This window comes from Pseudophryne corroboree, chromosome 3 (genome assembly GCF_028390025.1).
Source record: "Pseudophryne corroboree isolate aPseCor3 chromosome 3, aPseCor3.hap2, whole genome shotgun sequence".
NCBI lineage: Eukaryota > Metazoa > Chordata > Amphibia > Anura > Myobatrachidae > Pseudophryne > Pseudophryne corroboree.
Window position 1 is genome coordinate 314,586,275 of NC_086446.1, and position 24,205 is coordinate 314,610,479.

Here is a 24,205-nt window from a genome sequence, read left to right on the forward strand (position 1 = left end):
TGTGCACTGCAGGGGAGGCAGATATAACATGTACAGAGAGGCTGTGCGAAAATATGTGAATGCAGCAGGAGGAGTTTTGTGTTAAAAGACACCCACTGCCGGCATCTAGCATTCAATGTCTACATCTGAAGACACAGCAGCAGATCACCATCACGACCATCGATCATAGCATCAGCCATCTCAGTAACCTTAAGGTTACTAAGAATGGCTGCCACATCTCTGCTGCCAAGGCTAGTAATTCTGTGTGGGAAAATGCAGTCACTGCACTCCCACACACCGAAGCAGACACACCTCCATTTTGTGATATGGACATCGTCTGCCCCTGCAGGCTGTGGCATCAAGAGCATGCGATCGGGCTCCCAGTGACATTGCAGCACATATTCAATCCAGAAATGAAGAAAACATTGGTCAATTTCGACCAATTGTATCCGCCCCACATAGCCATGATTTCACTGAATTTACAAAAGCTAAAATAATATGCTATTTTTACACTATGACCATATCATAACAGATCACTTTCCTACCTTATACAAAGTGAATACAATGTCTCTATACTCACTCTCTGCATGGGTTGGTGATGACCTCTGGTGGAGAGACGTACATGTAGGGTGACATGGGCTTGTCAACAAATGCCCCAAAGCCAATGCGTAGATTGCTGGTCACCTTGCGCATATTCTCAGCCAGTTGAGTGCCCAATGTTTGGATGCTCTCCAAGTCATCCTTCATAGAGTAAGACAGATCCATAAGGTAGTAGATGTCCACTGGGTAGTCTTCCACCTGACGCACTTGTACTACGAAGTTCTTAGAGTCATCTGTTTGAGAGGCAAGTGAATATTAAACCTTTTTATTGTTATGCTTATATATATTAACCTTCAATTATCGTCACCACCTCTCTATCTATCTATCTATCTATCTATCTATCTATCTATCTATCTATCTATCTATCTATCTATCTATCCATCTACACTTTATTTTGGTTTGCTGTAACCAAAAAATTGTGAATGTGGGGCTTGATCAAAGGTACTCAATGATGACAGTAATGTGAATGTTATCTCTTAATAATCTGTTGTTCAGATGAAGACCTTTGTTCGGATGACATCTTTGCTTCTGTCTCAGGATATGGTCTGGATTCTCATTAAGTTGGCCCATGAGTTATTTCAGTTATAAAATCCATCCTGGTCAGCATAAAGGGGGTCATTCAGACCCGACCGCTGATGCGTCCCGCAGTGCAATTTGCCAATGGAGGCAAATTGCGTATGCACAGTGGCCACATCAGGCGGCCACACCATTGCGGTCGCATCCCCGATGGATGCAACCACAATGTGATTGACAGGTTCGGGGCAGCAGTGTGATAGCACATGCAGCTGCTCCAATTATAAAAATGGCAGCTGACCATCTGACAGCCAGGGGTCAACCTCAATTCCAATGCGTCCGCAATCTAATTGCGGACGCATCGAGAAGCAGTCTCACACATGCTGGGCGGCCTTGCCTTGTTCTAGGCGGCCCCCAGCATGTGAGGAGATGGACGCAGATCTGGTTGCATATTAGGATTTACATGTGAATCCTAGTTTGGCATTAATGCTAGGCAAGGAGAAAAGAAGATTTATGGTAGACTTACCATGGTTAAATCTCTTTCTGCGAGGTATATTGGGTTCCACAGGGCGCCCACCCTGACGCACCTAGCTTCTATGGGTTTGTATGGCATTAGCCGTCGTGAGAATGTGGTTCTATGTGACTAACATCTGCCTTTTCTCTTGCCTGCTCCTGCATTGGACTGGTTAACGAAACTGAGCTCTCAGTGCCTGAAGGCGGGGTTATAGAGGAGGCCCCAATGCATCCTGGGACAGCCTAAAGCTTTAGCCTGTTGGTACGTCTGGCTCAAGATCCGCACTACACTCGATAGAAGCTAGGTGTGTCCGGGTGGGCGCCCTGTGAAACCAATGTACCTTGCAGAAAGAGATTTAACCATGGTAAATCTACCATAAATCTCCTTTCTGCAGTGGGGTACATTGGTTTCCACAGGGAAACATCGGGGATGTCCTAAAGCAGTTACTCGTGGGAGGGGACGCAATGTAGCGGGCACAAGAACCCGGCATCCAAAGGAAGCATCCTAGGAGGTGGAAGTATCGAAAGAATAGAACCAAATGAACGTGTTCACCGAGGACCACGTAGCCGCCTTGCACAATTGTTCAGCGGACGCGCCTCGGTGGGCTGCCCAAGAAGGTCAAACAGACTGAGTAGAATGGGCTTTAATGATAGCAGCTGGAGCTGGAAGTCCAGCCTGCACATAGGCTTGTGCAATCACCATTCTAATCCATCTGGCAACGATCTGCTTATTCGCAGGCCAGCCACGTTTTTTAAAAACAAAAAAGAAATCTGACCTCCTGATAGAGGCAGTCCTCTCCACATAAATACGGAGAGCCCTTACCACATCCAAAGACCGCTCTTTGGAGGACAAATCAGAAGAGATAAAGGCCGGAATCACAATCCCTTGGTTAAGGTGAAAAGATGACACCACCTTAGGCAAATAACCAGGGCAAGTTCTAAGAACTGCCCGGTCACGGTGAAATATCAGAAAGGGTGGACGACAGGACAGAGCGCCTAGGTCTGACACCCTCCTAGCAGAGGCAATAGCCAGTAGGAACTGGACCTTGACCGTGAGCAATTTAAGGTCCACTGACTCAAGAGGTTCAAATGGAGACTCTTGCAGGGCATTCAGGACAACAGACAGATCCCATGGAGCCACAGGAGGGACATAGGGAGGCCGAATCAGTAAAACACCCTGAATGAAAGTATAAACATCAGGAATAGATGCAATTTTTCTCTGAAACCACACTAACAAGGCAGAGATATGAACCTTGAGGGAGGCCAGACGAAGGCCTAAATCCAGGCCTTGTTGTAGAAAAGCCAGAAGTCTGTAAGTACTGAATTTGTAAGCATCGTAATTCTTAGCAGCACACCAGGTGAAGTAAGAATTCCAGACTCTGTAATAAATCCTCGCAGATGCCAGTTTGCGGGCCTTCAGCATAGTTTGGATAACCGCCTCTGAGAATCCTTTGGCCCTCAGGAGTGAAGCTTCAAGAGCCACGCCGTCAAAGCCAGTCTGGACAGGTCCGGTAGACACAGGGGTCCTGAACGAGGAGGTCTGGGCGTTGAGGAAGTAGAAGAGGACCCTGCAGGTCTGTGAACCAATGCCGTCTTGGCCACGCTGGAGTGACTAGAAGTAGTATTCCTCCTTCCTGTTTGAACTTCCGCAGTACCCTGGGCAGGAGTGACACTGGAGGGAACACATATGGCAGCCGAAAGTTCCATGGAATTGCTGCTTGAGGATACCTGGTTCTTGATCCGAAGACCGAAACTTTGTGATTTTCCTACATCTGGTAGGCCCCACTTGTCCACTAGGAGATAGAAGACTTCCTGATGAAGACTCCACTCTCCGGCGTGCACGTCCTGACGACTGAGAAAATCTGCTTCCCAGTTAAGGACTCCCGGAATGAACACTGCCGATATTCCTGGCAGAAGGCGTTCCGCCTAACAAAGGATTTTTGACACTTCCCTCACTGCCATGCGGCTTTGAGTGCCGCCTTGATGGTTTATGTCTGCCATCGTGGTGGCGTTGTCTGATCGTACTTGAACAGGCTTGTTCTGCATCAGAGGCAGGGCGAGAGACAAAGTATTGAACAGTGCCCGCAATTCCAGAATGTTTATCGGGAGGAGTGATTCCACCATGGTCCACCGACCCTGGAAAGAGTGTTGCTCCAACACTGCTCCCCAATCCCTCAGATTGGCGTCTGTAGTCAGTAGAACCAAGTTGGGAATCCAGAAGGGACGGCCCCTGCTCAACTGCTGGTCCTGTAGCCACAAGGTCAGCGACAGACGAACCTCCGGAGTCAAGGAGATTATGTGAGACCTGATCCGATGAAGTAAGCCATCCCACTTGGAAAGAATTAACCTCTGTAGAGGGCTGTAATGAAATTGAGCTTACTCCACCATTTCGAAAGCCAACACCATGAGGCCTAGTACTTGCATCGCCGAGTGTATCGACACTCTTGGGCGAGAGAGGAAGTATCTGATCCTGTCCTGCAGTTTCAGGACCTTCTCTGGAGACAGAAACAGCCATTGACTGTGTGTGTCCAGCAGTGCCCCCAGGTGCACCATGCTCCGAGCAGGGACCAGCGAGTACTTCTTCCAGTTGATGAGCCACCCGTGGGCTTGTAGGAAGTTTACCTTCAGTTGTAGATGACTGAGGAGGACATTGTGGGAGTTTGCCAGAATCAAGCCGTCCATATACGTTCTCTGCCTATCTGGGACAGAGGTAACGGCACCACCACTCCTGTATCCAGGAGGGAACGCACAACTAGTTGGAGAGCTTGTGCCTTCAACGGATCAGAAGGGATAACCGTTGTGCAGAACTGGCGAGGGGGACGTCTCTTGAAAGAGACTGCGTACCCGTGATAGACAACTTTGCGCACCCATGCATCTGAAGTGGTCTTCAACTAAACTTGAGTGAATTTCAGAAGTCGGCCTCCCACCCTGGGGTCTCCCAGTGTGAGGCCCGCCCCATCATGCAGCAGGTTTGTCGTGTTTAGAAGCAGGCTGTCGGGCTGCCCAAGATGGTTTTGCCTTGGGCTTAGTGGTTTTGGGAGCACGAGATTGTCTTGGGTATGCGTAACCTTTTGCTTTCCCTTGAGGTCAAAAGGAGCGAAAAGTGGTACCTTTTGCCTTCTGTGCAGAAGGATTAGTATTTGGGAGAAAAGCAGTCTTAGCAGCCACTAAGTCAGTCACAATTTTATTGAGATCTTCCCCAAATAGGATGTACTCTTTTTGGAGTCCAGGTCCACCTTCCATGACCTCAACCACAGAATACGACAAGCCAGGATGGACGTAGTTGATGCCTTGGCCACCAACACACCCGTCTCAGAGGTCGCCTCCTGAATGTAATAGGCGGCAGTGGTAATATGAGTCAGGTATTGTCTGGCAGTGTCAGAGATATCCTGAGGCAGCTCTTCCTCTAATGCCTGAACCCATGCTTCAATTCCTTTTGCTGCCCAGGAGGCTGCTATAGTGGGTCTATGAACAGCACCTGTAAAAGAGTAAATAGACTTCAGGCATCCCTCCACACACTTATCTGTCAGTTCCTTCAGTGAGGTGACAGTTGTGACAGGCAGAGTAGATGACACCACGAGATGGGTGACATGGGAATCCACCGGTGGTGAGCTTTCCCACTTGTTACATAACTCTAAAGGGAGAGGATAGCGAGCTACCATCCTTTTAGAAAGGGAGAACTTCTTTCCTGGAGAAGACCAGGGTTCTTTACGTATATCTACTAAATGGTCAGAATGCAGTAATAAAGTTTTAGTTACCATCTGACGTTTAAACCTATCAGGTTTCTTAGACACCATAGTGGAATCCTCATCATCATCATCATCATCATCAGTGATCTGTAGGATCTGCTTGATAGCAACCACTAAGTCAGGGACATCAACCTGAGTAGTAGATTCCTTGTCAGAAGCAAATGTGTCAGTGTCTGACGGGGCAGTATACTCCCCATCCTCATCAGAAGAATCTTCTGAGAGATTAGTGGATTGTGAGGTGGTAGTAGCCAGCTTATGACCCTGTGACACGAGAATGACTTGGGGCAGTTTTAATATTTAACCAAGGAATTGCCGTCCTTTGTGTTAGGCATTTTCAGTGAAATCAACTGCAGAGTGTATGCGTACGATACACCCAGAGTACAATACTTGCAAATAAATCCCCTAGTATGTGACAGCGCACACAGTACACAACACCAGCGACTAAGTCCGGTACAATGTGACTGCATACACCGTAAACAACACCAGCGAATAAATCCGGTAGTATGTGACTGAGTACACAATAGAATACACTTGATGGTAAATATTGTGCAGCACTATATTTGTGACCCAGACACACCTAGTCCCTTAGGGTACAGAATACAGTAATAGCTAAAGCTGGGATACACTGAAAGTGAAATCCACGCAGCAGATACAGGCACACACAGTTACAGTGACAATGCAGATAATTATTTTAGTAAGACAATAAAACTGCACTGGACTAGTATATGTACATATATATACAGTATATAACAATGTACAGTCTGAGACCGTATGTATATATTAGAATACTCAAACAATATATTCTGGCACAGATAGACTTGTTCTTAACTAACGCTGTCTTAATATCGACATGTAGAATACTTAAGTGTCTGTAAAATCACAGCGCTGATGTACAGGCGGATTTACAGGGGAGACCTTGCCCTGCAGTCCCGGAGACCAGTTGCAGCTATTCCTAGAAGATGGCGCCCAGCATCTCAGTCAGGGAGTGAGGGAGAGTGTGAGGCAGCTCCAGGGTGGGAACACCAGCAGTAGATGGCGCTCGGAGCTGGGGGAGGGGCTACAGGTCAAGCGACTTCTACCCTATGCTGGTCCTCACCACCTGGTACCACAGAGTCTTAGTAAAGTTGGCATTAGTACACCCGACCTGTACTCCTATGCCCTGGTCGCTGTAGTGGGGTCCCTGCTCGGTTATAGCGTCCACGCCAGCGTTACAGTCCGTCTCCTTAGACTGCGATTGGAACGCGATTTAATGGCGGGTCCCGCCTGGGGGACCCTCTTACCTCCTCTCTTCAGTAGCAGCCACGCAAACCAGGAGAGTGTCTGCGACTGTGTGCCTAAGCCGGAGCGTCTCTGCCGCTAGTACCCGGAACAGAGCCAGCCGGAGTATACGATTCCAATGGGGAGGTGATGGAGACGCAGCACAGAATGTCACCCTGACATGTAAGTGCTGCAGCTCTTGAAGTCTTCTAAAAGCTTTTTCAGGGATGCCCAGTGCAGCCCCCCTGTTAAGTGACCTGCTCATGCGGGAACCAACTCGAAACTGAGCTCACAGTGCCTGGAGGTAGGGTTGTAGAGGAGGTCCCAATGCATCCTGGGACAGTCTAAAGCTTTAGCCTGTTGGTGCCTGTATCAAGATCCATCTCTACACCCCGATGTTTCCCTGTGGAAACCAATGTACCCCGCTGCAGATAGGAGAAGTATTAGGAACATTTAAGAAAATTGATGAAGAGGATATAGGTGCTTTATCCAATACAAATCGATGAAATGTTGAATTTCATTTTCTGAGTTGCACAGACAAAAATTAGTTCAAAACTGATTAGCTGCTATGGGACACAACACATTTTTTCTTGTGCACTCATACCCTTATGTAAGCTGTGACTCTAGCTCCACTGAACTTCTAACTTATTTTAAGCATATTAAGTAGTTAATGAGACCTAATCTAAATAAAAATAATATTAACATAAACCTGCTATTCTGCAGCCCAAAGGTCAAGGCAACTTGTGACTGGGTACACATGCTGGGTACACACCTGAACAAATCCTGGGTATAAACCTGAACAATGGATTGGCTGGCCACCCGACAGGCCAACGGATCCAATGATATGGTTAGTGTTCAGTACATACACATTTACCAAACCGCCACCCAACAACCCTGGTAACAGAAAGTGGTAGTGACATCACTGGTGGTTCCTCCACCCATCATTTAGGTCGGTTAGCCCATTTATTTATTTATTAACAGTTTCTTATATAGCGCAGCATATTCTGTTGCGCTTTAGCCCATACATATAGGCAGATTTTACAAAATATCTGCCACAAATATTGTTATCAGTCGAGATATATAGCCAATGTGATATGTTTGTAAACTACATCATTCGCAGACTCGAGCTGGCGGCCGGGATGATATATTGTTTGTCTGCTGTACATACGATATATCACATAGTGTGTACCCAGTCTAAAAAAATTAAGGGGGAGATGTACTAATCCTTGAAAAGTGATAAAGTACTAGCCAATCACCTCATGACATGTTAAAGGCTGGGTTTGAAAAATGACACCTAGGAGCTGGTTGGTTGGGACTTTATCACCCTAAAATGTATCACTTTTCAAGGCTTAGTACATCTTGCCCTTAAAGAGATATAACATCAACTCCAAAAGATATAGCAATGAAAAACATACAGACTTACTAAGAAATCATATAATAATAATATACTGGTCTCTAAACCAGAGGTTTTTAAACTCGGTCTCAGGACCCAACACAATTCATGTTTTCCTGGTCACCTGATTTTTAGAATGTGACAGTTAGTGCACCTGCCAAACGTGAACTATTTGGGGCCCTGAAAAATTAGTTTGAGAACCACTGGTCTACACACTACAGATTTGTGCAGGACAGTCCAAATTTCTAACTGATAAAATAGGAATTTGATACCTACCAGTAATTCCTTTTCTCCTAGTCCGTTGTGGATACTGGGGTCTTGTACTTTAGTACCATGGGTATAGATCGAGTCCACTGGAGCCTGGCACTTTAAAACTTTTAGTGTGTGTGTGTCTCTGTGTGCTGGCTCATCCCCTCTATGCCCCTCCTACCAGACTCAGTCTATGAAAACTGTGAGGAAAACTGTGAGGAGACGAACAAAATCTGAGAGAAGAAACAATACAACAGCGGTGAGGCAACAAGCTAACACACAACCAGAAACTAAAGGAGGGTGCTAACCAGAACAGGGGATAGCAACACCAACCTAACCCGGATTGCACAGCCATCCCAACAATATAACGGGACCACAACGTCGGCCCAATTAAATACTTACACAGGTAAGCAGGAAGCACTGAGGCGGGCGCCCAGTATCCACTACGGACTAGGAGAAAAGGAATTACCGGTAGGTATCAAATTCCTATTTTCTCTTATGTCCTAGTGGATACTGGGGTCTTGTACTTTAGTACCATGGGGAAGTCCCAAAGCTCCCAAATGGGTGGGAGAGTGCTAAGACCCCTGCAAAACCGCCTGACCAAACGGAAGGTCATCCTTGGCCAAGGTATCGAACCTATAGAATTTTACAAAGGTGTTCGAACCAGACCAAGTTGCAGCTCGGCACAATTGTAGTGCCAAAACCCCCGGCCAGCCGCCCAGGAAGAGTCCACCGACCTTGTTGAGTGGGCCTGAATAGATGTCGGCAAAGGCAGAGCCACCGAAGTATAGGCCTGTTTAATGGTCAACCTGAGCCAACGCGCAATAGATTGCTTAGAAGCCGGCAACCAATTTTGGAAGCATCATAAAGGACAAACAGCAAGTCAGATTCCGATGATGGGCCGTCCGTTTGACATAAATCTTCAGAGCCCTGACCACGACTAAGGACTCAGGACCAACGGAAGCGTCAGACAACACCGGAACCACAATAGGTTGATTCACATGAAAAGCTGACATCACTTTCGGCAAAAACTGAGGACGGGTCCTAAGTTCCGCCCTGTCTTTATGAAAAATCAAATAAGGACTCTTGCAGGATAAGACCTCTAATTCAGAGACACGCCAGACCGACGCCAATTCCAATAACATCACCGTCTCCACCCTATGTAAGGCTTCAAACCAATCCGATTTGAGAAAAGACAGAACCACATTTAGGTCCCACGGAGCCGTGGGAGGTACATAGGGCGGTTGCATATGAAGAACACCCTTCAGGAACGTCTGTACTTCAGACAACATGGCAAGCTGTTTCTGGAAGAAAATAGAGAGTGCTGAAATCTGGACTTTGATGGAGCTCAAGCGTAGGCCCATATCCACTCCCGCTTGTAGGAAAAGTAGAAAATTACCAATTCTAAATTCCACAGGAGGAACCTTTCTACTCTCACACCAGGAAACATTCTTTTTCCAGATACGATGATAATGTTTTGACGTTACCACCTTCCTGGCCTGGACCATGGTGGAAATAACCCAGGAGGGAAGACCTTTTCCTGCTAGAATCTCCCTCTCAACTTCCAAGCCGTCAAACGTAGCCGCTGTAAGTCTGGACAGACGAACGGACCTTGCTGAAGAAGATCGTCTTGGAGTGGCAGATGCCATGGATCCTACAGAGCCATGGCCAGGAAGTCTGAGTAACACGCCCATCGAGGCCAATCCAGGGCAATGAGAATTGCCAGAACGCTTTCCCTTCTTAGCCTTTTTAGCACCCTTGGGATCAGCGGTAGAGGAGGGAACAGGTACACGAACCGGTACATCCATGGTGCCGTCAGCGCATCTATTGCCACAGCCTGCGGATCCCTTGTTCTGGAACAGTAACGGCATAGCTTCTTGTTGAGACGAGAAGCCATCAGATCTATCTGCGGACAGCCCCACCGGTGGATTAACTGTTGAAACACCTGGGGATGCAGGCCCCATTTCCCTGGATGAAGGTCGTGCCTGCTGAGGAAGTCTGCTTCCCAGTTGTCCACTCCTGGAATGAATATGGCAGAGATGGCCCTTGCGTTGGCCTCCGCCCAGAGAAGGATTTTTGACACCTCTCGCATCTCCGCTCTGCTTCTTGTTCCCCCTTGTCAGTTTATGTACACCACCGCCGTGGCGATGTCCGATTGAACCTGGATCATCTGACCCTTCAGGAGATGGGAGGCTTGTAGAAGAGCATTGTAAACTGCCGTGAGTTCCAGGATGTTTATCGGTAAACTCGATTCCAGAACTGACCACAACCCTTGGAACTGGGCCCCTTGGGTCACCGCTCCCCAACCCCGAAGCCTGGCGTCCGCTGTCAGTAGAATCCATGGATGGATATTGAAACACCTGCCCTCTACCAGGTGAGGAAGTTGAAGTCACCATAATAGAGAAATCCGGGCTTTCGGAGGGTCACTTCCTGATGCATATGCAGGTGAGAACCCGACCACTTGTCCAGCAGATCCAGTTGAAATGGCCGGGCATGAAACCTGCCGTATTGGATTGCCTCGTATGCAGTCACTATCTTGCCCAGTAATCTGATGCAAAGATGGATAGACACCCTGCGAGGACTGAGTACCGAGCCAACCAAAGCCTGGATAGCTGAGGCCTTATCCATCGGGAGAAACACCTTTTGAGATACCGTGTCCAGTATCATTCCCAGGAACTGAAGACGCTGGGTCGGTTCCAGGTAAGATTTCTGCAAACTCAGGATCCACCCATGATCCGTGAGAAGGCGAGTAGTCACATCGATGCAGTGTAGAAGACGTTCCCTGGACACATCCTTGATTAGGAGATTGTCCAAGTAGGGGACTATGTTGACTCCCAACATGCGCAGTTGCAGCATCATCTCCGCCATGACCTTGGTGAAGACCCTCGGAGCTGTGGATAATCCGAAGGGTAAGGCCGGAAACTGGAAATGGTCATCCAATATGGGGAACCTGAGGTAAGCCTGATGAGGAGGCTACACGGGAATGTGAAGGTAAGCATCCTTGACATCCAGAGACACCAGGAACTCCCCCTCCTCCAGAGCGGATACCACCGCCCTCAGGGACTCCATCTTGAATTTGAACACCCGCAGATATGGGTTGAGAGACTTCAGATTCAAGATGGGGCGCACCAAACCGTCTGGTTTGGGAACGACAAAATCACTGGAGTAAAAACCCCTGTGGCTTAACGGAGTAGCCACCGAAACTACCATCCCTGTCTGCAAGAGTTTTTTAATAGCCTCTTGCAAGGTAACTTTTGCTGCGGGTAAAGCTGGTAAGCCCGACTTGAAAAACCCGTGAGGAGGTAGTGTTTGGAATTCCAGCCGATATCCATGGGAAAGGAGATCCCTCACCCAAGGATCCCGGCAGGATCCCCACATGTAGGCGAAGTGTTGAAGGCAAGCACCTACCTGAAAATCTCCTTGTCGCTGGGGCCAACCGTCACGCGGAAGGGGATCCGTTGGTCTGGTCCAGGGAGACAGCAGGTGCAGGTTTACGGGACTTACGACGGGATCATCTGGGAGTGGTGGAGACCCCTCGGCCCCTGCCTCTGAACCTTACCACACAAAAGGACTGCAAGGAGAGTCCGGTGTAAGAACGTCTAGCAGGTAGCGCAGCCGACGACAGATAGGTAGACTTACCCGCCATTGCCTGGGAGATCCACTTATTAAATTCGTCTCCAAACAAGGCATCACCTGTAAAGGGAACATTTTCTACACACTTTTTGGAATCAGCGTCCGCCGCCCATTGACGTAACCACAGAGCTCTGCGTACTGAGACAGCCAGAGCAGTAGTGCGGCCATTAATCTTACACAACTCCTTTATAGCCTCGCTCCTAACATTGGCAGCATCCTGTATATGTTGCAGCATATATATCCGTATGTATATATATATATATATATATATATACATAGCATATATATAGCTCATCCCAGGGCAGAGAGTCTAAACCATCAATAACAATATCAGACCACTTTACAACAGCCCTGGAGATCCACCAGCAAACTATTGTGGGGCGCTGTGCTGTGCCTGCTGCCATATAAATGGCCTTGAGCGTTGTCTCAATTTTACGGTCAGCAAGTTCCTTCAGGGATACAGCCCCAGGGGCAGGCAGTACCAATTTTTTTGACAGTCTGGATACAGAGGTATCGACCGACGGGGTTTTTTACCAGACCTTCCTTTCCTCAGCTGGAAGGTGAAAGGTAGATAAAAACCTCTGAGGAATTTTAATTTTTTTATCAGGGTTTAACCAAGCCTCCCTGGCTAGGGAGTTTAACTCCTTAGACACCAGAAAAGTAGCTTAACTCTTGGGTCTTACATTAAAGTATAACTCCTCATCTGGTTCCGCCTCCGTGTCTGGTATGTGAAGGACCTCTATTATGGCAAAAATGAGGGCCTCCACCTCAGGGAACAGAGAGCTGTCATTGTCCATATCATCATCATTTGGCTGATCAGAATTCAGAATCGGACTGTAAAACCTGTGGCAGTGAGCGTTTGTGTGAAGCCACTAGACGGGGCTGCGAAGAATTCCTGGAATCTGCTGCCTTAGCTACACAATCAATTGAGTGTTTTAACACCTGTCTCTCCCTTTTAGCAGCAGCTAGTTCAGAATTGACATTGTGAATCATTCTCTTAAAGCTGTCCAACCAGTCAGGTGCCTGTGAGGTGGGCCCTTGAAGAGACAAGGAACATTGCTCACACATGAGAGACCCCCCTGAAGACAGGGTAGAATTACAAGCAGCACACATAACCAACTCTTCAGACATAATACAGCAAATACAGCAAATAACAGTGCAGCACTTTGCCCAACACCCCACACAGACCCTAGAGAGCCCTTTGTAGTGACACTAAGGAGCAGACCCAGCATACAGAACACAGTAGCACAATGTGTGAAAAATAGTGAATGTAAAATCAGTGCGGTGGTTTACCGCTGGCTTGCTCCTCTCTGTCTATGACCCCCTGGTACCAGTTCAGACAGTCTGTAACAGTGTGGATCCTGGAGGAGCAGCGTGCATGCAGCCTTGATGATCCGCAGCAGCATGAAAATGGCGCCTTCCCGCCGCTGGTCCTGCTCCGGGAAGCCTCGCTCCTTGCAATGGCGCGCGGTCCCTAAATAAGATTATACTGGCCACAAGTTTAAAACACCATGTAAACGTCCTTTACTGTACACACAAAGCCTTAGCTGACAGTGACCACTGAGGGGCAATAGCCCTGAGCCAGTTCCGTCCACGGCAGGCACCACAGCTCTGGGCCCGTGACCGTCGCGTGACATGCCGCCAAACTGCACCGGGGACCCGGTGGAACACTCACCGCACCTGGTCTTCGGTATCTGTTAGAGGGTGGCAGCTAGCTGCTGGCATGGGCACACATACTGACGATGAGTGTCAGCACCTCAGAGCTCAGTGTCCTGTCAGCTGCGATTACGAACCATTAACCCTCAGGAGGTTGGTTCGGTCCCCCCTCTAAGTCCCACGAAGCAGGTAGTCTGCCAAGCAGAGCTACCTGTAATTAATAAACTAAATTAAAAGAAAAATCTCTGGAGCTCCAGAGAAGTGCACCCGGCTCCTTGGGCACATTTTTCTAAACTGAGTCTGGTAGGAGGGGCATAGAGGGGAGGAGCCAGCACACACATACACACACTAAAAGTTTTAAAGTGCCAGGCTCCAGTGGACCCGATCTATACCCATGGTACTAAAGTACAAGACCCCAGTATCCACTAGGACGTAAGAGAAAATGAGTATGGCCACTGTAAAGTAGAAGTACAAACAATTGGAACAAGAGTACGCAATTCAGGGGTGTGGAATATTTTGACCCATTTTTGTTTATTTAAAAAGTTTGGGGTTATAGTCAGAATGATATAGATATTTATGTCAAAGGCTGAACATTTCATGCCTTCATTTAATATACTTTAACTTAAGTGATTTGTTATGTAACTCTCTACACTGTAAACTAAAGTTTTCCCTAAAAGTGTGCATGTAACACAGAATTTAACAGCAGATGAGAACCACTAGGCCCATCTAGTCTGGCAATGTACATACATACACTGACACATTAGGATTATTTTTTGTTGTCAGACAATTAACCTACCAGTATATTTTTGGATTGTAGGAGGAAACCAGAGTACTCGGAGGAAACCCACGCAAGTAAGGGCAGAATATACAAACTCCACACAGTGAGGACCATGGTGGGAATCTAACCTATGACCTCAGTGCTGTGAGGCAGTAATGCTAACCATTACACCATCCATACTGCCGTGTTGTATATATATATATATATATATATATATGTAGCAGAGGCAGCCACATTTTGGAGGCTAAACTAATATTCAGTTTACTAAATCACTAAAAACTAGTTATTTAGGGGTATATGCAATTCCGGGCGAATTGCAGCAATTTTTCGCCCGTTTTGAAATTCAACACAATTCGACCGTGGAATTCCGGCCGGCGGGTGCCGGAATTCGACATATTCAATAAAAAACAGAATAGACAGTCCCGCTGTCGAAAAACGGACCAATTGCCGGATTTTGAATCGACTTTTCAGATGGTACAAAAAACTGTAAAGAACCCGAAAAAAAATTGCGTGGGGTCCATCCTCCTAAGCATAACCAGCCTCGGGCTCTTTGAGCCGGTCCTGGTTGCAAAAATATGGTGGGGAAAAAATGACAGGGGTTCCCCCGTGTTTTAACAACCAGCATCGGGCTCTGCGCCTGGTCCTGGTGCAAAAAATACGGGGGACAAAAAGAGTAGGGGTCCCCGTATTTTTTGTACCAGCACCGGGCTCCACTAACTGGACAGATAATGCCACAGCCGGGGGACACTTTTATACCGCTCCCTGCGGCCGTGGCATTAAATACCCAACTAGTCACCCCTGGCCGGGGTACCCTGGAGGAGTGGGGACCCCTTCAATCAAGGGGTCCCCCCCAGCCACCCAAGGGCCAGGGGTGAAGCCTGAGGCTGACCCCCCCATCCAAGGGCTGCGGATGGGAGGCTGATAGCCATGTGTAAAAATGAAAGAATATTGGCCCTCATTCTGAGTCGTTCGCTCGGTATTTTTCATCGCATCGCAGTGAAATTCCGCATAGTGCGCATGCGCAATATTCGCACTGCGACTGCGCCAAGTATCTTTGCTATGAAGATAGTATTTTTACTCACGGCTTTTTCCTCGCTCCGGCGATCGTAATGTGATTGACAGGAAATGGGTGTTACTGGGCGGAAACACGGCGTTTTATGGGCGTGTGGCTGAAAACGCTACCGTTTCCGGAAAAAACGCAGGAGTGGCCGGAGAAACGGGGGAGTGGTTGGGCGAACGCTGGGTGTGTTTGTGACGTCAAACCAGGAACGACAAGCACTGAACTGATCGCACTGGCAGAGTAAGTGTGGAGCTACTCTAAAACTGCTAAGTAGTTTGTGATCGCAATATTGCGAATACATCGGTCGCAATTTTAAGATGCTAAGATACACTCCCAGTAGGCGTAGGCTTAGCGTGTGTAACTCTGCTAAATTCGCCTTGCGACCGATCAACTCGGAATGAGGGCCATTGTTTTTTGCAGAAGTACTACAAGTCCCAGCAAGCCTCCCCCGCAAGCTGGTACTTGGAGAACCACAAGTACCAGCATGCGGGGGGGAAACGGGCCCGCTGGTACCTGTAGTTCTACTGCAAAAAAAATACCCAAATAAAAACAGGACACGCACACCGTGAAAATACAACTTTATTTCACACATGCCGACACATACATACTTACCTATGTTGACACGCCGACTGCCACGTCTCCAATGTCGACGAATCCGGGGTACCTGAAAATAAACTTATACTCACCTAAATCCAGTGTCCTGTGATATTTGTAATCCACGTACTTGGCAAAACAAAAAAACGCATACCCGCTCCACACGGACTGAATGGGGTCCCAGGTGGACACATGGGACCCCTTTCCCCGAATGCAGAGACCCCCCGTGACTCCTGTCACAGAAGGTCCTTTCAGCCAATCAGGGAGCACCACATCGTGGCACTCTCCTGATTGGCTGTATGCGCGTCTGAGCTGTCAGACAGCGCATCGCACAGCCCCCTCCATTATCTTCAATGGTGGGAACTTTGCGGTCAGCGGTGAGGTAACCCCACCGCTGACCGCAAAGTTCCCACCATTGAAACTAATGGAGGTGCTGTGCGATGCGCTGTCTGCCAGCTCAGACGCGCTTAGGGAATCAGGAGAGTGCCAGGACGTGGCGCTCCCTGATTGCCTGAAGGGACCTTCTGTGACAGCAGTCACAGGGGGTCTCAGCATTCGGGGAAAGGGGTCCCATGTGTAAACATGGGACCCCTTTCAGTCCGTGTGGAGCAGGTATGTGTTTTTTTGTTTTGCCAAGTACGTGGTATTTTTTTTGCAGTAGAACTACAGGTACCAGCGGGCCCGTTTCCCCCCCGCATGCTGGTACTTGTGGTTCTCCAAGTACCAGCTTGCGGGGGAGGCTTGCTGGGACTTGTAGTTCTTCTGCAAAAACCAATATTCTTTCATTTTTACACATGGCTATCAGCCCCCCATCCGCAGCCCTTGGATGGGGGGGACAGCCTTGGGCTTCACCCCTGGCCCTTGGGTGGATGGGGGGGGGACCCCTTGATTGAAGGGGTCCCCACTCCTCCAGGGTACCCCGGCCAGGGGTGACTAGTTGGGTATTTAATGCCACGGCCGCAGGGAGCGGTATAAAAGTGTCCCCCGGCTGTGGCATTATCTGTCCAGCTAGTGGAGCCCGGTGCTGGTACAAAAAATACGGGGGACCCCTACTCTTTTTGTCCCCCGAATTTTTTGCACCAGGACCAGGCGCAGAGCCCGGTGCTGGTTGTTAAAATACGGGGGATCCCCTGTCATTTTTCACCCCGTATTTTTGCAACCAGGACCGGCTCAAAGAGCCCGAGGCTGGTTATGCTTAGGAGGGGGGACCCCACGCAATTTTTTTACGTGTTTTTAACCCATTCCATTTAAAAAATATATAAATAATACTTGTGCCTCCTAAATAGACAAACCAAGTACCTAATCCCTTCTAATATAAATAGATATGCTATTAGCAATAAAAAAACACACAAAAAAACATGTTTTTAAAAAAAATTTATTACATTCCGCCAGCAAAGTGAGGCGGATTGAAAATGACGAATTTACTGACGAAAAGCACTGTTGTCGAATTTACATTCTTCATTTGAATATACTTTTGTCGAAAAGCTGCATTTGTACCATTGCAGAAATGTCGAATTTGTCGAATGTCGAATTTCAAAAAGTCGAATTTTAAAAGTCAGTTTTTTTGGCCAAAAAGTACTGTATTGCATTGTCGAAAAAATTTTGGGGGCGAAAAAGTCCCGTTTTTCGACATTTTCGGGAATTCGACCGCAATTGCATATACCCCTTAAGCTCTAGTCTGCATTCTCATTAAGGGGTTAAAGTATGAAGCAGTGAAAACAGTTGTGAAGTGGACCAGTGGAGAAGTTGGCCATAGCAACCATTCGGCTTTGAGGAAGAATATCAAGTATAATCTATAAAATGATAGGTAGATGCTGATAGGTTGCCATGGGCAACTTCTCCACTTGCTCAGTTCTTTCCTTTCATCCTTTCATTACTTGATACATCAACCCAATATTGGTTTAGCTCACAATCACAATATGGCTGCCACCACTGTGTGAAGGTGACTGATCCACTTTAGACGGCAAATGTCTGCTGTGTGCAATTACCTGGTCTCAGGTGCAGTTCAATCTTCTGTGGCGTCATCTGAGTGATTTCCCCTCCTGTGCCCTTGTCACTCAGGGGACGGTTTGCTGAAACGCTGACTTCGCTGACAGGAAACTCAATGTTTGCCAGTGCACAACCATTTTCGAGCAAAGATGACTTCACATCACAACGGGATGCCCCTTTTCCAAATTCCTGATGAACAGTGGTGTACAGTTAATCTATAGCTCTTAAATTATAAATGACAATCATAATTTATCACCATAGCTAGATACCATTTGAAACCAAATATGTTTGTACAGGTTGAGTATCCCTTATCCAGAATTCTAAATCCCTTATTTTTGGTTCCCCTACTGAGATAATGACGCATATATATGTATATTATATTATATTATATATAATTTATTTATATATACACATGACATAATATATATGTCATTATCTCAGTAGGGGACCCAAACATGTGGGATTTAGAATTTTGCATAAGGGATACTAAACCTGTATAATAAAATCTTCAAAATACTATTGATTTACATTAAAAAGTACATTATACATGACTATAAAAGAAAAATATCCCCCTACAATAGTTACCAGAAAAATGAATAAAAGTGCTTGTCTGTCAACAAACAAGACAATAAAAACTTACACTGCAAAAATACTAGTAAGTACGATCCCAAGGGAGAATTACCTTTTTATTTTATGCTTCATGTTATCTTTTACTTTTTATTGCCTATGATATTTTATTTGTGAATTGGAATTTGGAGTGCTGCTAAATAGTCTATTGCAGAGGTTCTCAAACTCGGTCCTCAGGACCCCACACAGTGCATGTTTTGCAGGTAACCCAGCAGGTGCACAGGTGTATTAATTACTCACTGACACATTGTAAAAGGTCCACAGGTGGAGCTAATTATTTTACTTGTGATTCTGTGAGGAGACCTGCAAAACATGCACTGTGTGGGGTCCTGAGGTACGAGTTTGAGAACCTATGGTCTATTGCACAGGTTCTCAAACTCGGTCCTCAGGACCCCACACAGTGCATGTTTTGCAGGTAACCCAGCAGGTGCACAGGTGTATTAATTACTCACTGACACATTTTAAGAGGTCCACAGGTGGAGCTAATTATGTCACTTGCGATTCTGTGAGGAGACCTGCAAAACATGCACCGTGTGGGGTCCTGAGGACTGAGTTTGAGAACCTGTGGTCTATTGGATCTGGAGGTTATTCATTGCTTACACAAATGGCATTTTATTAATGTGAGTGTAAAAATAAACACTATCTATGCTGTACCTTTCATGTTTTATTTTCAATCATACGTGATTCTATGGTTATCCTGGGAGTGAAGAAGGATTGAATACCCCAGTCATTGCTGGTCATCAGTAGTTCTCAAACTTGGTACTCAGGACTCCAAACAGTTCATGTTTTCCAGGTCACCCAGCAGCAGCACAGGTGTATTCATTACTCACAGACACACTTTCAAAGTCCACAGATTGAGCTAATGATGTCACTTATGATTCTGTGAACCTGGAAAAAATAAACTGTTTGGGGTGCTGAGGACTGAGTTTGAGAATCTATGCTGTATATATAAAATATTTTCGATAAAATATTTCATACCACTGGATGAGTCTTTCTATAATTGGTATCTCACATAAGTGAGAAAGAAACATATCCATTTTAAATTAAAATTGCCCTTAATCAGAGTCCTTCATCATACTAGGGTTCATACATTGCCATACCTCCCACCATGATCCTCTCCAGGAGGTAAAAAATGCTCTGTTCCTGGACTTCCCTCTTAAATTATGATTACCATCACATATTATGATTACCATCACCTGAAAATTAGTTTGAATGTGAGCTGCTAATCCCACCTTTCTTACCAATTAACTAGTTTAACACGGCAATCATGCATTAAGAGGGAAGTCCAGGAATAGAGCATATAAGGGTCTACTTACTAACTTATACCCCTTTTCCACTAGCTCAAAAAACACGGGTAAATGCACGGTGGCGCGCATTTACCCGTGTTTTTTGCTAGTGGAAATGGCTCCCTCTGCAAAAATCCGGATCAAGTGATCCGGGAATCCTACCCGGGTAGCTTACCGGGTTGAACATGAGTTCAACCCGGTAAGCTGTGCAGTGTAAACGGAAGCCGTGTTCACAGTGTATGGAAGGGCAGCGCTGGGAGATCATGTGATCTCCCAGCGCCGCCCCTGCCGCGTCACCAGCAGCATCACCAACCCAGCAATATGCCGGGTTGGTGAGTGCAGTGGGAAAGGGGGCTCTGATGCGGGTTGCAGCCGAGTAGCACCCGTATCAGGCGTATAAGCCTTGGATGGAGATAAAGTGGACGGAGATAAAATACCAGCCAATCAGCTCCTACTTGCCATATTACAGGCTGTGTTTTAAAAATGTCAGTAAGGAGCTTGTTGGCTGATGCTTATCTCCGTCCACTTTATCTCCATCCAAAGCTTAGTAAATAGACCCCTTAGTCCCTTGTGAATAGGACAGGTTGGGAGTATGTATTGTGGGTAAAACCGTATATCTTATATTTTCCATTTCCCATTGGGGTCCCTATTCCACTGCCAGAGAAAACAAAACACATTTCTTGCTGGATTTCTGGTTATGATTGCTGTAATAAACAGCATACCTAGAATGTGCAGTCTGACTGTGGTGCTGGACCACTGGAGCTGGTGGCCACTCTATGGGAAGGGCTTTAATAGTGAGAATTTTAGTTCAACATACAAAAATATTCCCAGCAATTGATGAACAGGCTTCAGAAGAATGGTAACAGAACAGGCTACACGTGATGTACAGTCAGTCGTTTGCTACAACAACCCAATCATAAATATGCCCTGGAATATGTTAGACTGCACAGAGATTGTACAACCAAGGGTTAACAGCAGCTGCATGGTGTGGGTGGAGCTGAAGTTTTTGGTGCAATGTTCCCTACCCAAATGAGATTTTGGGACCTTTTCCGTTGCCAATGGCTGATCTCCCTCTCTCTTCTCTACCCTGTTTATCCCTAATTCAGAATTTCCTAAAATCCAGTCCATGTTTTAATGCCTGAGCATTGACTTAATTAGTGCCTCCGTCAATTGTATTAACCATCTGAACTCACGCATAGATATCCTTAAAACCTGGACTATAATGGCGCAGTTTGGGAAACTCTGAATTAGGTAATAAACCAACTAGAGAGGCAGGGCTGTTTTAAGAGAGGAGGGGTACCGTGGGCAGACTTCGGGTGGGCCCCCTCCTCTCCTTGGTGCCGTAGGCTTCGGCAAAGTGCTGAAGTCTACTGTGCATGCGCAACTCTCCAGAAACATGGCACCCGCCATGGTCCGGAGACTAATTTCCTAGTGCGCATGCGCCGCAGCCATTTTGGGACTGATTTTTGCAGCAGCTACTGCTGCGGCTTCAGCGCCCATCCCGATCTCTGGAAAGGTAAGTATTAACACAGCATGGGTGCGGTGTGGGCCCCCCTGGACCACACACATTAGCGTTTCTATGCAGATGAGCCGAGGGCAGAGGAAAAAGTCCCAAAATCTCAGAAAATCAATTTGAATGAGAGCTCCTAGTCCAAGTAGGGTCTCAGTAGTGTTTCTTGCACCAACTTTATACTGCTGAAGGTCTATAGTCCTTTGCTCAGCCAACAAGAAATGCAGTTTGTCATCAGGGGAATTTAGGAAATACACTGATGATTCCTAATTATTTAAAAGAAGTGGGGAGTCTCCATAGTGATGATATTCAGCATATAGAATTTATTATAAAAGAGGCCACGCCTATTTCATCTGCGCAGAGTGACGTGACCCAATACAGACTTTATCAATGATGCCCGTCCCTTCAGGGGAATTCAGGCTCACATATATAGTACAGAATTATACAATAGTTCATAATTGATTAATCAATGGGGCGTATATTCAGATAACAAGGGGAATATTGATTGGCTGGTGATCACAAACAGGAAATCCAAATATGGTCAGCTGGGCTTAGGTGAAGTGGCTGATCTTTTCCTGAGGATGGCAGATTGGTTCCACTAGTCTCGGATCTCCCATTCAAACCAATGGAGTTTCTTAATATGCTTGTAAGCAAAAAGGTCATCTCTGTTCATGTTTCATGATGCTCTTTTCCAAAACCGAAGGTCCATCTGATATGTACTTATCAAAACCATAAAATGTCATTAAGTTCTGGTTATCTAAACAAATGAGGCTTCCACCATGCTAGTCACATATTTTGTTGAAGGCCTAAAACCTGCAGTAATGACAGCCCTTAAAACCACAAAATTAGCATGGAGAACTTCACCATTAAACACTGTAGTGGGGGAAGCAAGAGCGCATTAACTTAATCTTGTCAAACCCACCCCACTCCTTGTTGTAGACAACATTCCTCCTGCACAAACTCAAGAGCAAACAAATAGAATCAACACACAAATAGGTCAAAACAGTCAGAGCATGCCTTCTCAAAACCATTGGGGCCCAAGACAGCCTAGACACAGTCAGCAAAATAGAAACTCATGGCAGGGACCGCAGGGAGGTAAGTACACAACCAGAAATATAGGTCCAATATACCAGGGCCCTAGACAGCCAGACTCAATGGCATGCTTCGCATGTGGTTAGTACGGCCACATAGCCCAATATTGCAGGAACCAGCTGATGCCACAGCACAGACCATACCCAAATGAAAATGTGGGGACACCCAACGGTCACACACAAACTACCTATCACCGTTATGATAACCAAGGACACCATGTAAGCAATCAGGTCCCACACAATCAGGTGTCACGCTACTGATGGTTAAGCCATCCAGTGTCTTCAGTATGCAGCGTGCAATGCCAACACATTAAGGAACCTATGGTTACTGTACATGTCAATAACGAACCTGTTTCTTTTTTATTAGACACTGGAGCGGCTAAGTCACTACTAACCTCTGCGCTGCCTTCACAGACGATTACAGGCACAACGATCCAAGCAGTAGGAGTCTCAGGGCAAATACAGCACCTACCCATACTAGCGGATAGTAAAATACAGATAGGTCCATTAAATGATACACACGCTTTCCTGCTAGCATCCAATGCACCAGCAAACTTGCTAGGCCGTGACCTACTATGCAAACTCAAAGGCACCATTTATTGCTCAGCAGATGGCATTTATTTAGACATACCTAAATCACTAGAAAGCAATGCACAAGCATTGTTAGACACACCTATCCCGCTGCTGTCATTACAGCTTGAACAATCAAACACCCACATGCGTGAACACATATTAGCGGCAGTTCCTGATTCCTTATGGGCAAGCTATAAAGACGAAGTAGGCTTAATTCAAGGTGTTGACCCAATCATGGTCAAACTGCAACCAGGCAAATCCCCACCACGCATCATGCAATACCCACTAAAGCTATAAGGATGTATCCTTATAGCTGCCAAAGCTTCAATCCTCAACTCTGGAAGAATGTGTCTCTCCCTTCTCTATAGATGTGGGTAAAGGCCCATACACTCTAAAGACTTGAAAGATGAGAAAGATGAACAATTTGGAAGATGAACGATTTCTCTGGAACTCCCTGACAAACGATATTGAGTGTACATACTGAGTGATTTTACAAATTATCTGAACGATGAACAATCTGCTCTGATGGTATTGAAGGTACTGAGCTGCATGCATGGAACACTGACGACCTGCTTCAAACGAGCACGGATCTGCGCATCGGTCCCTGTGTACACAGTAGACGATTTGAACAACAGATCATTCCAAGCCTCCGTTATTGCTCAACTCGATGGAAAAAATCTTCTAGTGTGTATGGGCCTTAAAATACAAGATAGTTATCTTATGGAAATATTAGATTGTCCATATTCCTCTTCAACTTCTTTTCCATTAATTCAATGGTTTTGTTGGATTGACTGAACGTTAAGCGAAGTTTATTGCATACCTCCCAGCTGTCCCGCTTTCAGCGGGACAGTCCCGCTATTCGGACCCTGTCCCGCTGTCCCACCCGCGGGCAGCAGTGTCCAGCGGGTTGGGGGCAGTTGGGGGGAGGCTATGATCACCCGCTGCTCTGCTCTGCAAAGCAGCCAGTGATCACAGAATACATGCTGTGTGCACACGCACGGCATGTATTCAGCGCTAGGAGGGGAGCGGGGGCTGCCCAGCAACTCGGGGAGCACTGGGCACGCCCCCAAAAGGCAGAAAAACGCCCACTCAAATGAGGCCACGCCCCCTTTGTTGTGCATATGTGTGGCCCCGGCCCCAACTCTACACATGCCT

At 46.7% G+C, this 24,205-nt stretch overlaps 1 protein-coding gene across 1 annotated transcript in view; it reads right to left on the bottom strand.

Moving 5' to 3' along the window:
- Positions 1-24,205, bottom strand: part of ITGB3 (integrin subunit beta 3) — a 158,169-nt gene that overhangs the window by 96,613 nt on the left and 37,351 nt on the right. The window contains exons 3-4 of the mRNA XM_063959453.1: positions 17,963-18,152; positions 560-812 (exon numbers count right to left, since the gene is read on the bottom strand). Of these exons, the coding sequence (XP_063815523.1) occupies positions 560-812; positions 17,963-18,152 (443 nt within the window). The remainder of the gene's footprint in view (positions 1-559; positions 813-17,962; positions 18,153-24,205) is intronic.